This window comes from Tachypleus tridentatus, chromosome 10 (assembly GCF_004210375.1).
Source record: "Tachypleus tridentatus isolate NWPU-2018 chromosome 10, ASM421037v1, whole genome shotgun sequence".
NCBI classification, from domain to species: Eukaryota; Metazoa; Arthropoda; class Merostomata; order Xiphosura; family Limulidae; genus Tachypleus; species Tachypleus tridentatus.
This window is the reverse complement of record NC_134834.1, coordinates 60,329,246-60,344,322: the sequence shown is the minus strand read 5'-3', so window position 1 is coordinate 60,344,322 and position 15,077 is coordinate 60,329,246. Positions and strand designations below refer to the sequence as shown.

Genomic DNA, 15,077 nt, shown 5'->3' with positions numbered 1-15,077 from the left:
AAACTGAAATACCTGCCACCAGGATATATTCTTTGTTTGTTTTTGAATTTCGCGCAAAGCTACTCAAGGGCTATCTGCTCCTAATTTTGTAGGATAAGACTAGAAGGAAGACAGCTCGTTATCACCACCCACTGCCAACTCTTGGGCTACTCTTTTACCAACGCGTAATGGGATTGATTGTTATTATAAAGGGATTATAAATACCTTATAACACCCCCACGACTGGAAGGGCGAGCATGTTTGGTATGATGGGGATTCGAACCCGCGACCGGCAGGTTATGAATCGAACGCCTTAACCCATCTGGCAATGCCGGACCGATGTTCTTTCACCAACAAACGTTGGATTGAAGAGGATAATTGAAAGAATCGAAGTTGTGTACATGTATATTTGGTATTGTTCTATTATTGTGGACTAAAACTTTGTTTAAGATTACTTTATACGATATTGTATATTAACCTACTAGACTGTCGCAAACAGCCCGTGTATAGCTTTTTGCTAAAAAGTACATTATATATATAGCGCACACATACACACACATGTATGTACGACAAAACATGTATTGATATATAAGGTATAAATCATTGAAAATATTTTTTTAGTAACTGTTTGTTTGATCAAAAATATTGTAAAATATGATATTCACAATACGCCTGTACCAATTATACAGGCCATAAATACCTCTAAGTCACTGGTCCATAAATAAAAACATACAGCAACCTACCCGGTTGGTTCATTGTGACGAAATGACACACCTCTACTCGTCCTTGGTTTTTATGTTTCTTAGTGTAGTTAAGTTAGAGGGAAGACGAGTAAGGTTAAAGTTAAGTTAGGCATTGTCAGTGTACTTTATTCATTTGTATTGAATTTTGCTTTTGTTTTAACGTACTGAAATTCTAGAAAACATGTTTCATCGTACTGTTGCAACTCTAGCAAAAGTTGTGATTCCTCACGTTACGCAAAATGGCGTTTCTTCTCTCCGAGCGACAGTATCTTTAACTTCTTCAAACACTATCCTGCGACATCCTGTATTTAGAAGCACAGTTGTAACTGTGACTAGCCGGAATTATAGCATACATGAAATTCCACAAGATTTAAAATACGTTGAAGATGCAGAAGACCCATCATTTTTTCATATGGTTGAGTACTTTTATCATCGAGGCTGGCAGATTGTAGAAGATAAATTAGTTGAAGATTTTAAGGGCAAAATGAGTTTGGAAGAAAAACGAAAAAAAGTTCGAGGTTATCTTGGTTTATTGGGGCCATGTAATAGTGTGCTAGAAATTTCGTTTCCATTGAAAAGAGATAGCGGAGAATATGTAATGATAAATGGTTGGCGTGCCCAGCATAGCCATCACAGGACACCATGCAAAGGAGGTATTGTCGGAAAGTTTAAAAAGATTTGTATGGTGCTGGTGTCTTTCAGTAGTTTTTGTTAGCCAGTTTATTTTATGGTTTGATAGGTAACTACTGAAATTTGAATGGTTAAGAGAGAGGTTGTATAATAGATTCAGTTATTAAAACATGACTTACGACTAAAAGTAAATACAAGCAGTAGCTAGTGGGTTAACCCTGTTTAATCAAATGATAGAGCATTTACCTGGCATGCAACATTACAATAGGTTTGGGGTTTAATTCTACTCGCAGAACATACAAAATCTGGAGTTATCACAGAAATACTGGCACTCAAATGGAGGTTGTCTAAAGACTGAAGTAGATCCTGAGAATAAGATTTGTTTTTAAGAGGGATGGAATGTGTTAGAGTTTTTACAAAGTGCCTTACTAGCTATAGCTATTAAGTTAACATTTTGGCTAAGCTGTTAGAGCATATACTTGGTCTGTGTGGAAGGCCTCAGATTTGAACCCTCGCACTAAAGATAAACCTGAGGTGATCATTGTAATGCCAATATATTTAGAACATATTAAAATGTTACAGTCTTAAACTGGAAGTTAACATTCCAAGGATAAGTTTAAAACCTAGCTAGGATCCAAGTTCGAAGTTTGCATTTTTTTAAGTGTAAAACTTAAACCTTATTAATAATAAGACCATAAAGATAGGTAATTAAAACAGTTTTTCTGTTACAAGTGAAATGTATGTTTAAACTGCAAGAACAAGTTAAAATATTACGTTGATCTGAGTTAACATAAAAGTGGAAAGTGATAGCAAGAGATCTATTAAAGTGACTTGAAATTAATAAGCTATAAATAAAATAAATACAAATTTTTATTTTGTAAATATACACATACTTTCATGACAACAGAAGACCTGCTGGTCTATCTAAACCATATTATTATTTGAACTTTAAATTAAAGCACACAAAACCAGTTATTACTATACATGTATTTATCAAACCTCTTAAATCCACTGGGTTTTAATTGCATCTGCTACATCTGAAGGCAACATAAAAACCCTTTGGCCCAGGAGCTTTGTCATTTTTGTAAAACTTTGCAATTTTTTCTTAACAATCTCAGAATTAATGCAACTATTTTGGTCAGTCTTATTTCTATTTAATAACTGTCCAAGATGAGGAATATTGCATGAATCTTCATTTTTAAAAGTTCAAGAAAATGTAGAATTTAATAACTAAGCAATTCCATAATCATTAGATATTAGCCTGTTTTTGTCAATCCTCGAAGGCCTTATTCCAATTGAAACATTTTACTTATCCTTAATGTATTTAAAGAAGCCCTTACTATTAAATTTGACATTTTCATTCAGTGTTTTTCATGTTTTTTATTTTTTAATTTCTCATTTAACCAACTTTATTGATCTATAATATCTCCTGTCATTGCAACCAGTTTAAACTTTTTATAGTTATAATACTTTAATTTTATTCTTTATACCCTTTGTGAATTAAAGTGACATTTTACTTGAAGCCATCGCGTAGTAGGTCACCAAGTTTATGGACATACAACACTAAAATCTGGAGTTTGATTTCTTGCAGTGGACATGAAAGATAACCCAGTGTGGCTTTACTGTAGAACAAACAACATTGTTTGAAGCCATCGTATCACCTCTACTCTATATAGATTAATGCACTTATCCAACCAAAATATATGATAATGTAAACTCACAGAGCTTCCTACATCATTGATAAACCATTGTTAGCAAATAAATAGTTATGATCAAAAGCATGTCTTTATTTTGGTTTTCAAATTTATACTTAATTTCTGCAATATTAAATGCACATTATGAAACATTAGATAAAAAACAAAGACTATAGCTTAACAAAATAGTTATTTAAACCTTTTATCACAGCTAGGTTTTTTTTTAAATAGTTTTCATAGCTGTTCTCTGTACCCATCCATCAGAATTGTTATTTATAATATAAAAATATATGTGGTTAACTGGAGAAAGTAACAGTTAATTGTTTAAATTATAATAATAATAATGTATTATTAAATACAATGCCTTAAGTAATTCATTTTGAAGCTTCAATCAGATATCTTGTGTATGTATGCAGTATTTGATAAATTTCCTGTTACAATATTACTACTATATTATATGTAAGGGCAGATGTGTAAATCATGTTGGAGATGAGTTTTGAGTGGGCTTGAGAACAGTTATTAATTACTTGGAGGATGTAAAGGAGTTGTAGCACTTGTATAATAGTAGAATAGGTGTTTTGAATGAAGTAAAGTTATTTTTGCATGTGTTTGATAATTATTTGAATATTTCATGCAAATTAAGGTCAGAGAGCTATTTATAGAAATTTGTATTTAAATAGTATAAAGCAGTGACAGTCTATCACTCTCACTGATGGTGATAACTCTAAGAACCCAAGTTTAATATTGTTTATATAACCTTCAATAAAACATCATCGTCCTTTGACCTAAGCAGCCAAGGCTGCGAGTTAATGACAACCACACTCATCATACTGTAGATGAATCATTTACTTTTATCTCTGTTCATGAACTCCAGTAGTAAATAGAAATTTCCCTTTTTTGATTTACAGTGAGCACTATCTGTATAGCTACACATATAATGCTTTCTTATGATTTTAACTATTGGGAAATGAGTATGAAAAATCATAAATGTACATGTGCCAAAGCTTTGGTAGAAAAACATTTTAAATAAGATTACAACTAAAAATATGTTTATTTTTACGCATTTTATATGTGTAATCTCAATTTATAAGTTAAACCTCTAATTGAACAAAATGGTGTTATAAATTCTTGAGACTGTTGTCTTATAAGTATGCAAAAGTGCATGAAGTATATGCTTCTAAGATCTTTGATTGAAGTGTGGAGGTGCTATTCCTACTTTCATTTTCCACTCAACATGAATTTTACATTTTATATTTATCTACAAAAGGTATAACTAAAGGAGTGTTTTAGCTTGTGGTGATGTGTTATTAGTAGTTGTTTCTATTAGTGAGTACCTTTGCATAATGAGCAAAAACTTGTTAAACTTGTATATGGAGAAAGGGAAACCTCCTTTTTCTGTGTAACTGTTTCATTCAGAGCAGTAGGAAAAGAATGTAAAAACGTGAAACATCTTTCTGCTGTGTTCTGACTCTGTGTGAAATGTTTTGGGTAATGTATGTTTTGATTGCTAATTTAATATATATAAAATTATATATTACCAAAACTTAATTCATTGTAAGTAGATACAATATATATATATATATTGTGTGTGTTTCCTCCCAAAGTAAAATGTCTTTGCCAGTAATTGCCCTTCAAAGCCATTTCTTAAATATACTGGAGAAGCAAGCTCTGAAAAACTAATTTTATGGTAGCTATTAACAAAATGTGTAAAAACTAGTCTTGTAATGTAATATTTTGAAAAACTAATTGTTACAGGTTTGTATGTATTCTAGTCTAATATTATGTAGATGTAGAATTTAAACGGTATAGCAAGTTAATGGCATTAAGACATTGTAATAAATGATATTGTTTGTCATACATATTGTACTTTAATGCTTACTATACAGATGATTTAAGTTTTTCTTTGTTAATAACAATAATATGAAAAAAAATTGAGTATGATATTCATAAAATATTTAACAGAGTTATTGTGCATCACTCTTGTCCTGTTTGCAAAGGCAAATAGTCAAGTTGGGTAATATATTGATGAATGTATCGTTGACAGCAAGACAGTAAATATTACCAGGTTATTTTTTAGTTTCTCTCTAAGTAGATAGCTTGTGATGATTGGAAGTTGATAATAATATTAATAATTACCAAAATTTGAGATGGGATAACCCCATCTGTTGCTGTAGAAATCAGAACAAGTAATTACAATGAAATTGGGTAGTTGCTTAAGATTATTGATTGTTTTTTTTTCAAATAAATTTTCACTTGCTTACATAAATCACTGTGCTCACAAGAATGTCATTGAAAATGAGTAAAGCATTTTTATTTGGAAGTTTTGGCATTATAGTGAGTGGCAGCATAAACTTTATGGAAATCAGTGTTAGTCCCAATAAAGGATGGAAAGTTTCATAATATTGTTTATTAAAACATTACAGTTTAAATGCCAAAAGCTGGAGAAGCATTATAAACCAATAGGTGTTTATAATGCTGTACATAAAAATTGGATAAACTACAGCTTCACACAAGTTTTATGCCTGTTGTTCATTCTCAACAGTTTATTGTTTTCAAAATATTTGCATAGGGTATCATGAAACACACTGTAGCTGGTATACAATGCTTTTATATTTTTCTAGTAAGAAAGCCAAACTGTTTCTAATTCCAATCTTGTAGAATTGTTTTTGTAAATAATTAAAAAATAACAACATACATATATTAAATTGGTAAGCCTATATTTGACAAAACACCTACTTGGAGATTGACATACTAAAAACAGATCTACACACATCATTGTGAGAAATATTCACAGGATCCTTGGCTAATTCCAATGCTCTGACACTGAGTCTTCATCAGTTAAAGTAAGAGGAATATAATGTTTCCACTGCACATTATTTTCCTTCTTGACTGTAATAAATACATAACAGAAATGGGGTTATGCTGTCGTTGTCCTAAATTGTATTCTGCAGACATGCTCTTAATCAGATTTGAATAGATTCAGTTTGTCTTCACTCATGTTTCAAAAGGTTGGCAACTTTACAACTTCTGGAAGTCTGTGGTCTAACTTGTATGTTTTTTAAAATTTATTTGATTACACCTTCCTTGCACTTGTTAATTTTTTCTTGTTTTTTCAATTCATCCATAATAATAAATGTATTCCTTTGGCTCACGTTTTCTAAATATCTATGCACCAAATCACTGTGGAATCTTCTTTTCTACACTTTATATTTAAGCTCTATGTTACTGCTGTGAAAAAACTAATGTCAAAAGCACATGTACTGTACCCCCATTTAAAAGTAGAAAGACATTGCGAATTATTTAATCTGACAGGAGTATTATTGAAGAGTGTTTTATGATTTATCTTGATTTTATATAATGTTAATTTTGCTCAGTTTTCTAAATAGTGAACCAGTCTTTTTATGTATGAGCACTAAGTTTAAGTTTTTGAATAAATTAATAATGACATTAGTTTATGTAACAATTATCAATGTATATTACATTACATTAATGTTTTCTCCTTTCTAAGAAAACTGATGTTAGAATGTACTTTAGTGCATCTATCATTGGATGGTTTGTTTAGTTCAGTGATAAATGAAGCAGAATGATTCTCTCAGTTAACATGCCCATTTTAAAACAATTTATAAGTACAGTATAAAGAATTTGATTTATAGCAATCAGGCTTCATGTTGTTTAACTTGAAGTAATATTATCTCATCATAGGTATTTGATATGGATAAAAATTAATATTTAAGATGATGGTCAAGAGCAAGATATAAGTTGTATTGTAGATCAAATAGAATAACTGTTGAAAATATTTATTACATTTACTAGAAATATGTTTTACCCATTTTGTGGTTAAAGAGACTTCAGCTTATTACTTTAACATTAGGAATAATTATGTAATCCAAAAAATGCTGAACTTGATAGTTATGTATTTTAACTTTTTTTTTCTTGTAAAGGCTAGTCACTGTTAAAGTGGTTTGATTTACCAACAATTGGTTCTCAGGTAGAGGAGGACAGCTCATTATTGTATGTGGTTGACATTAGAGCTGGATAACTGGTGACTTATTAATTCTTAGGCTCATTAGTTAGTTACGTTTTACTGATTAATTATTCTCATGTGAAATTTAGATAGTTGTGGTAATTGAAAGTAATAATACTCAGAAACACTGATTTTCATTTTTTATTCATTGAATACTTTTGTGGCATTAATTAATTTAATCATGATTTTGATAAATCAGTTATTCTAAGTTATAGTAATTATTGTATTCAATGCTCATTGGTAACCAATAAGACGAGTCAGTTGTCCAGTTCTAGTTGTCATGATAAAGAATCAGAATGTTAAGAAATCATCCCTGACTGAATTTGAACTTGAGATCTCATTCATACATGCAAGTTAGTTTTTAAGCAAAATTATTTCCCAAGTATAAATACATTTTTTGTAAATGTGCTAGTTTTTTTCCAGAAATGTTGATGATAAATCAGAATGTTAAGAAATCAGCCCTGACTGAATTTTAACCTAGGATTTCATTTGTAAATGTAAGTTAGTTTTAAAGAAAAAATATTTCCTAAGTATAAACACATTGTTAGTCTAACATGAGATAGTTGGGTTTTTTTAACAACTTTATTGCACAAGTGTGTGTGTGCATACATATATACAATGGCCTGAATGGGTATATTAACATCTAGTGAGTTATTATAATTGCATGATTATTACTATACATTTTCATTTTATACTTAAACTTGACTTTAAAACCAACTTTAGGTAGTGAAGTATGGCATTAATCTGTACATGTAACTGGCAGAAGATTATTTATAAATATTTAAAACCAACATATTGGTGGGTGAGATTGAGTTAGTTTTTTTCCAGAAATGCTGCTTTAGTTGAAGTTTGGTTAAATCAAAGAAAGATATTTGTTTGTTTAGGTATTCGATACAGCTTGGATGTAAGTGTTGATGAAGTCAAAGCTCTGTCTGCCTTGATGACATTCAAGTGTGCTGTAGTGGATGTTCCCTTTGGAGGTGGCAAGGCAGGACTTAAAATAAATCCCAAAGAGTACAGTGAACATGAATTAGAGAAAGTCACAAGAAATTTTGCCTTAATGCTTGCAAAGAAAGGATTTCTTGGTAGCTATTATAATATAAATGTACATTGCTAATCTATTTTAATTTATTCTTATTAATCTTGTTTGTACTGAAGTACTCAAAGTAAAGTTTAGTAGAAAAAATTTAATGTTTTAAAAATTAATTATAAATTAATAATTCTTACAATTGCTTATTATTACTTTAATTTATATCTTTCATTTTATTCTGTCTGTATATATTTTTCTATAATTTTACAAATATAATTTCATTAAGCGTAAGAGTAGTGTATAAAAAAGCAGTATCAAATACAATTATATAAATTTTTTACACACACACACACACACACACACACACACACACACACATGTGTGTGTGTGTGTGTGTGTGTGTGTTACTGTTTAAGTAAGTTATCTTGCAAGTACATTTTGAAAGTATGAACTTTACGTGCAGTTTTACATAGGTATTGAGATATAAAACACAAGCACCTGATGGACTTATACTGCTCAAATACGATGGAGAATAACTGAAATATAATATTATGGCTATAACAAATAATAATGATTACCTTCCTCTCATTCCATTCTTGTGAAAATTAGGCATCTGATGATTAGCCATGTGATAAGAAATGCAACTTATTAGTTGTTCAACCTATAATGCTTTGGTTGCATACAGTATTATCTGAGTCACCATTTTGAAGTGAATCACAGTTTAAGTATTCTAAATTACTCATGAACCATGAGTGTACCTAAGAGAAGACATTTAGAAGTCTGGAGAGCCATCAGGTTGTTATGAATTGGTTTAAACTATTTTAAAGTGTTGTTAATAGAATGTGTAACTTCTTTCAGACCAATAGCATGGTTGTTTGGACACTTGAAAAAGACAGATCATCATTTATGACACAAATAAATGATTTTTATATTTGACTTGCCTCAAACACAGGGCACAAACTCTAAGATTAGCTCAGATTTTCTCAGTTGCAACAAGCAAGTGATTAGAGAAAGATTCACTAACTTGGTTTGTATGCCAGCAGTCCATTGAGAAGCATTACATTTGTGGCAAGGCACAAGACAGTTTTCAAGCATTGATGGCAAGAACACCTCTCTGGATCAATGGGATGGATGTGGAGGTGGTAATGGAAGTATAGAGAGACAAGGAATGTGTTATACCACATGACCTGTCATAGATATTTGGTTTACATAAATTAACTGAGAGGTGATTGATAATATTTTACAACAGTGGATTTGCTTTTTCAAAGCTATGATATAACCAAATTCAATTAACATTATTTAGAGCAGTGTTTAAACGTTAATCAAATAATACTTCATTGAGCAACCTAGGATACTTGTACTTTTATGTACTCAATTTACTATTAATCAAGGACTTCATAAATGTTAATCAGAATTTGAGTTTTTAGTGTAAACACTATCTCTTGAACACCAAAATCTAAAAGAAATTATGAAAAATTACTTTTCATTTTAGGGCCTGGCCTAGATGTTCCAGCACCTGACATGGGAACTGGAGAACGGGAAATGAGTTGGATTGCAGACACATATTCTTCAACAATTGGTAAAGTATTCTACTTCTGTATGTTTTTGTAAACATTTAAAATTACTTGTTAGAAAACTATTGCGTCTATAACATGCTGATCTTTTTTGCTGTAATGTGGAAGATTTGGAAGTAAGGTAGGACACAGTGGTACATCACACTTAAGATACAAATGCCTACTTTCTCTTCAGTTTCTCTTATCATTAACTACACATTGCACATTGTGGTGTTGGATTTGTGTTATTCTTTGGTAGTGGTATAATCTCTGGGAAGTGTTTGTGAGAGAGAAGTGGAGGCAGTGTCATTCCTGGATGTCCTGTTTTTAGGAATGATGCAGGTGTGTGATGTTTCTCCATTCTCTTCTCAATCACTTTCCTTCTGAACTACAAAGTCAAAACCTCCTGTTTTCAAACAGAGAAAATATGAATACTATTGAGCCATATCACAAGATGAGAGGATATTTTCATATAATTCTTTTTGTCTTATTACCTTGAAAAAGAGTAATCTGCAAAATTCTGGTAATCTCTGTCCACTCCTCCCTTTGTCATGATTTTACTTTTTCTATATTCACCATTTTTGAATTATTTATGGTTGAGAGCAGCAGCACATCATTCTTGTCCATCCAACACATAACAGTTGTAATATTTTCTTTCCTCCAAGTTGCAGTTTCTCCTTCTTTCAATTTTTTCAATTAGATATCCTTGTGTGTGTGTTTTATTGAAAGTTTCACTATCTCATATGTCTTTTTCTGTCATACAAATAGGTCAGTCAGTTGTGGTGATGTATGAAACTTATCCGTGGTGAGGCATTATTCCTTTTTCAGTAAATGTTTTGCAAGTGTCATATCTAATAGTGATGATGGTACCTTTTCCAGTGTACATAGTGAATGTCTTTTAGATTCACAAAGCATATAAATTTTGATCCCAAACCTTGCAGTCTTCAAATGAATATGTTGAATTCAACCGAGTATTGCTTTATGAAGCAAGAGACTTTCTTGTATAGTGATGTTTCTTTCAGATGTATACAGATTCCTAAATATATCATCTAGGTTTTGGTAAACATGCCATATTTTATTCATTTTAGGGCTTGGATAGGATTATGGGCAATATTCTCCTTTTTTGAAAAGTATTAGTACTGTTTTTACAAAATCTCTTGTATGACTTTGTTAGGAAAGGGATGTGGAAATTATGTATTTCTTTGGCCAATACTTTGTAAAATTATAATGGCTAAGAAAACAAACTTAATTACTGTTTGTAGGGTGCTGTTTGTTTTTTTCATTATTGTGTGACTAGGATACTTGCTTCAGACATTGTCCTGTAAATCTGTTTCATTTTTTTATTGCATCAACTAGTTCATCATAAAAAAAAAAAAAGGTTGAAATATTGCAAAACCCTGTTATCTGGATCAGCTGTGTAGTTGATAGTGGAAGTATCTATGTATGAAAATCATAGAGCAAATGGAACAAGAAACGGTAATGTCTTCTCTTTAGTCCAAACTCTTAGTGAATAATAAGTAAATTGAGTTGATAGGATCTGAACTTTTCTTTTCTTCATATAACACATTGGCTTCACTGTTACTGCCAATATTTATATATTCAGCATCACTGTCATCAGATTCATCTTCACTTTCTACTTTAGTAACTCAGAAATTTGAAATTCAACCAGTGAAATGATACAGCTCTGTCCTTTATCAGGACTTGCCACACTTACCAGAAGCTGGTTGCAACAACAAAAAAAACAACCTATTTGTGAAAAACTTTTGAGGTACAAACAACCTGATTTAAAATTATGTAATAATTATTTATAAAACTTTGGCCTGATTTTACTAGGGATAACTAGAGAAGCAGATAATTGTGTGATAAGTACAGTACTGATATGTTAGAAGTACTTGATTTCATAATTATGTTTTTGTAAGGTGAAGTATTTTTGTTTAAAAGTGAGTGATGTATGTTGAACTTTTCTGTGCTTGTTATTGAAGCTTTGGTTTAATATATTTGTACCACATTTTTACAGTAAAAAAAAGTTTACTGTCTAATATAATAAATTGATGAAACTAGTAAATTAACTAAGACCATCATGGTATTTGAAGCTTGATATCTTGCACACATATTTAACTATTGCATTATTTAACATATATTACAATTGCATAGTTTTAATTATTTGATATTCCTGTGTCTCTTAAGTATAAAGTTTGTAGACCAATTTCAGAAAAGACAAGTAAATGTTATATTACTAGTTATAACTCACTGTTAAAATGAAATGTTAATCCATTTTCAGAATGAACAAGAACATATTGTAAAGGAATGTTATTTAGAGGGCAACCAGAAACACTACAGGCTCTTAACTAATAATAAGGAAAATAATAAAAAGATGGTTTTAAGCACTAAAATTGTACTTACAGATTTACTGGGGTTACATTGTTTGATTAACCCTATAAATGCTGAAGGGAGGTCCAATTGGACCCCACCAACTTGTCCAAGCATATATTCTAAGCTATTTATGTGCCAGACTGTTTATTGCTCTGTATCTTTATTGATAGTTCATTATGTTGAGTATAATACAAAGAGACGGCTGACATTTTGTTTCTGGTACATAATTGTCATGTTAGGATATGTCAGGAGTGTTTAACATTTTATGGTGATCTTTCTTCAAAAGTATCTTTGTTTTTAATTGACACAATTCTTTAGTGTTAATAGACCTACTATTCCTTTTTCATGTATATCTGGTTAGATTGTGTTGATAGAACTTATCCAGCCACTTTATTCTCCTCTTCAGCTGTGTTGTGGACTGAGGAATTTTATCAGCTGAATGAGCCATCTGTCTCTGAAAGACATTTTTGGGTTACTTGGATAGAGTGTCAAAAGTTCAACATTTAAATACATTTTTGCATTTTACAACACCCTTTCAGGAATCCTAAAACTTACCTGGTGGAGGAAATCAGAATAATTCCAGCCAAGAAACACCAGAAAAATAAAGTTTAATCCCTCCTTCCTCTTTGTAGCTTATGGTATTGTGGACTAGTAATGAACGGTTTAAGGAATCATAGGTAGATCATTTGTAATGTCTTGAGCAACTGATGACAGACATAATCTAACAAAGATGCACTTTTTTAAGCATGAGAACTACCTCGGTAACAAATTAGAGGTTGTTGAATGTCTTAAATTTTGATGTGGGTTATTTGGAAATCAATCTAGTAACAGATCTCAGAGTTATAAAAGATGTTACTCTGGAAGTGTTTTCATTCAAGTAATCAGAACATTTGATTTTTCTAAAATATATGTGTGCATGTGTGTGTTTTTTATCTTTTCTGCAATAGTGTTTTTTATAGAACATTTTGTTTATATTTTTTTGTTTTAGGACACATTGACTTGAATGCTCATGCATGTGTAACTGGAAAGCCAATCAACCAAGGAGGTATTCATGGAAGAATATCAGCTACTGGAAGGGTTTGTAAGATTTTGCTCTAAGTACAATATCTATTAAGAGTGGACATCAAAAGTTAGACTTACTTTTAGCTAAAAGGAAGTTTTTCCTGTCTCTCTCTCTCTCTATATATATATATATATATTTTTTTTTTTTTACAATGTTATATTATATTTTAACATCTGTATTTTTTGCTACTTACTTATTCCCTAGTTAACTTGCTACGATATTGTTGCATAATATAATATGATGTTATATTTTTCCTTATATTCATTTGTTCTTTAAAAGTTACAGATTTAATGTATTGAGTGTTTCATTTATTTTAAAGTACCTCTTTTTGATCTGAATTGTGGACTTCCTACATTTTTGTAACTCCTGGACCTGTTATTCTTAAAGTCTATAGCACATTTGTAGAAAATGGAGTTATATTACAAGCCATACATTTCTTTATTTTACATATACCTAAAATGAGATGAAGAGACAAAATAGTTCAATGGTTTAAAGTGAAAGTAAAAATTAAATAGTACATTTCATGCTTTTAAGATTCATTTAATTAATGTTTTAAGTTCCATAAAGCATATAGTTTGAAGATAAAAGCATTATTAGAACTCTTGTTTAGTGTTTAGTATGTTTTTGTGGTTAAGGCTGAAAATATCACCAATCATCATTTGTACCATTTTTCAGACCTTGTGATACATTTGAATGGCTTGTGTTAATGGTAACATGTAATTTGAATTTCAATCACTAGCTTTACTACATATTAATGAAGCAAACTGAGATACTTTTAAAATGTACTCACAACTTTATTATTATTCCCAATAAAGAAAAAGGTAACCTGTTTGATAACACTACTGACTCTCAGCTGCCATTACTTCATTATAATAGTAGTGAAGGAATAGTTATGTGTTTGTACATATGCTTAGTTTTTTAGGCCTGTGACATGGTTATACAGTGTTGCATTTACAAACATACTACCGTTGAAGTTGAAATAATTGCTAATTTCACTCTATAGTGTTGAATGCATCTTTATTCAGGTATTCTGCATATAGTTATTGATATTTTTATAAGCTAGATGTGGAAAGATTATAAGCATGTAATAATTATCCTCCTTAGAAGAAAGTTACATACAGTGACACTTCCTACAAAATTTGTTTACTGGGCTCTATTGTTGTATCATCCTCTTGGAGTGAGGTCATTCTCGAACCAACTTGTACAAGTTGATATGAGCTAGGGGTTCTGCTTAATAAATATGTTTATTAGGAATTTTCTTTGACATAGGTAATCTTAGGATTGCAGGATATTGCACAAGGACTTTGACTTAAAAATGTAGAATTTCCTTATTCTTTGGTTGGGCTATGTTCTATGCAGAAATGTTTTTGTGTTATCCTAATCTGCCCCAACAACCACTTGAATACTTATAACAGAAATAGAAGTTGTCCAGCAAGTCAACACTTACACTGTCAGTATGAGAAAAGATACTGTTAATTTATTCACTTGTGTTTGCTTATTTGTCTTTGTTGTTTGAGCCCATTTTAGTTCTGGATAATACATCCAGGACCTGTATTTTGTGTGTTTGTCATTTTTATTTGTAGGACATCAGGCTTTTTCTTAATACTACAATAATATCTACTCCTGTTTATTAACTAATGGTGTGATGTTAAATTATATAAGTAAATAATTTATTAAACCTGATGAATTTGAAATTGTGTGTCAGTCTATGTTAAAGCTATAATATTCAACAATTTTGTGTAAAACAAAATTAATTTTGATTGCTGGCTGATTCATGTAGTTTGCAAACAGTTTGGCAGACAAATCAAATCAGTTTTTCAAACATTGTATATATTTTCTTTATCTTTTATAAATGACCCTTATTAGTGATTTAGAGGACTTGCTGCGAAAGCAGTATTTTAAAGTCTTGTGAATATTTCTTGTTAGTGTTGTTTATATAATGTACTATTGATGCTTTATGAATAACTTTAACACTATTTCTTTACTAC

At 30.7% G+C, this 15,077-nt stretch overlaps 2 protein-coding genes across 6 annotated transcripts in view; one reads left to right on the top strand and one right to left on the bottom strand.

Annotated features, from left to right (window-relative positions):
- The first annotated feature begins 691 nt into the window (after positions 1 to 691).
- Positions 692 to 15,077, top strand: part of LOC143229382 (glutamate dehydrogenase, mitochondrial-like) — a 33,459-nt gene continuing 19,073 nt past the window's right edge. Inside the window, exons 1-4 of one of the 2 annotated variants that reach the window (XM_076461625.1) lie at positions 692 to 1,375; positions 7,955 to 8,155; positions 9,593 to 9,679; positions 13,015 to 13,103. In XM_076461625.1, the coding sequence (XP_076317740.1) occupies positions 904 to 1,375; positions 7,955 to 8,155; positions 9,593 to 9,679; positions 13,015 to 13,103 (849 nt within the window). In that variant the 5' untranslated portion in view covers positions 692 to 903. Of the gene's footprint in view, positions 1,376 to 6,137; positions 7,568 to 7,954; positions 8,156 to 9,592; positions 9,680 to 13,014; positions 13,104 to 15,077 lie in introns of those variants that run through there. The other variant, XM_076461626.1, reaches the window with a different exon arrangement.
- mRpL1 (mitochondrial ribosomal protein L1) overlaps positions 12,170 to 15,077 on the bottom strand; it is a 56,701-nt gene continuing 53,793 nt past the window's right edge. For all 4 annotated transcript variants that reach the window (XR_013015841.1, XR_013015842.1, XM_076461632.1 and 1 more), the window contains one exon: positions 12,170 to 12,480. Coding sequence is in view for 1 of the 4 variants with exons in the window: in XM_076461636.1 (XP_076317751.1) it covers positions 12,458 to 12,480 (23 nt within the window). In the remaining 3 variants the exon portion in view is untranslated. The remainder of the gene's footprint in view (positions 12,481 to 15,077) is intronic.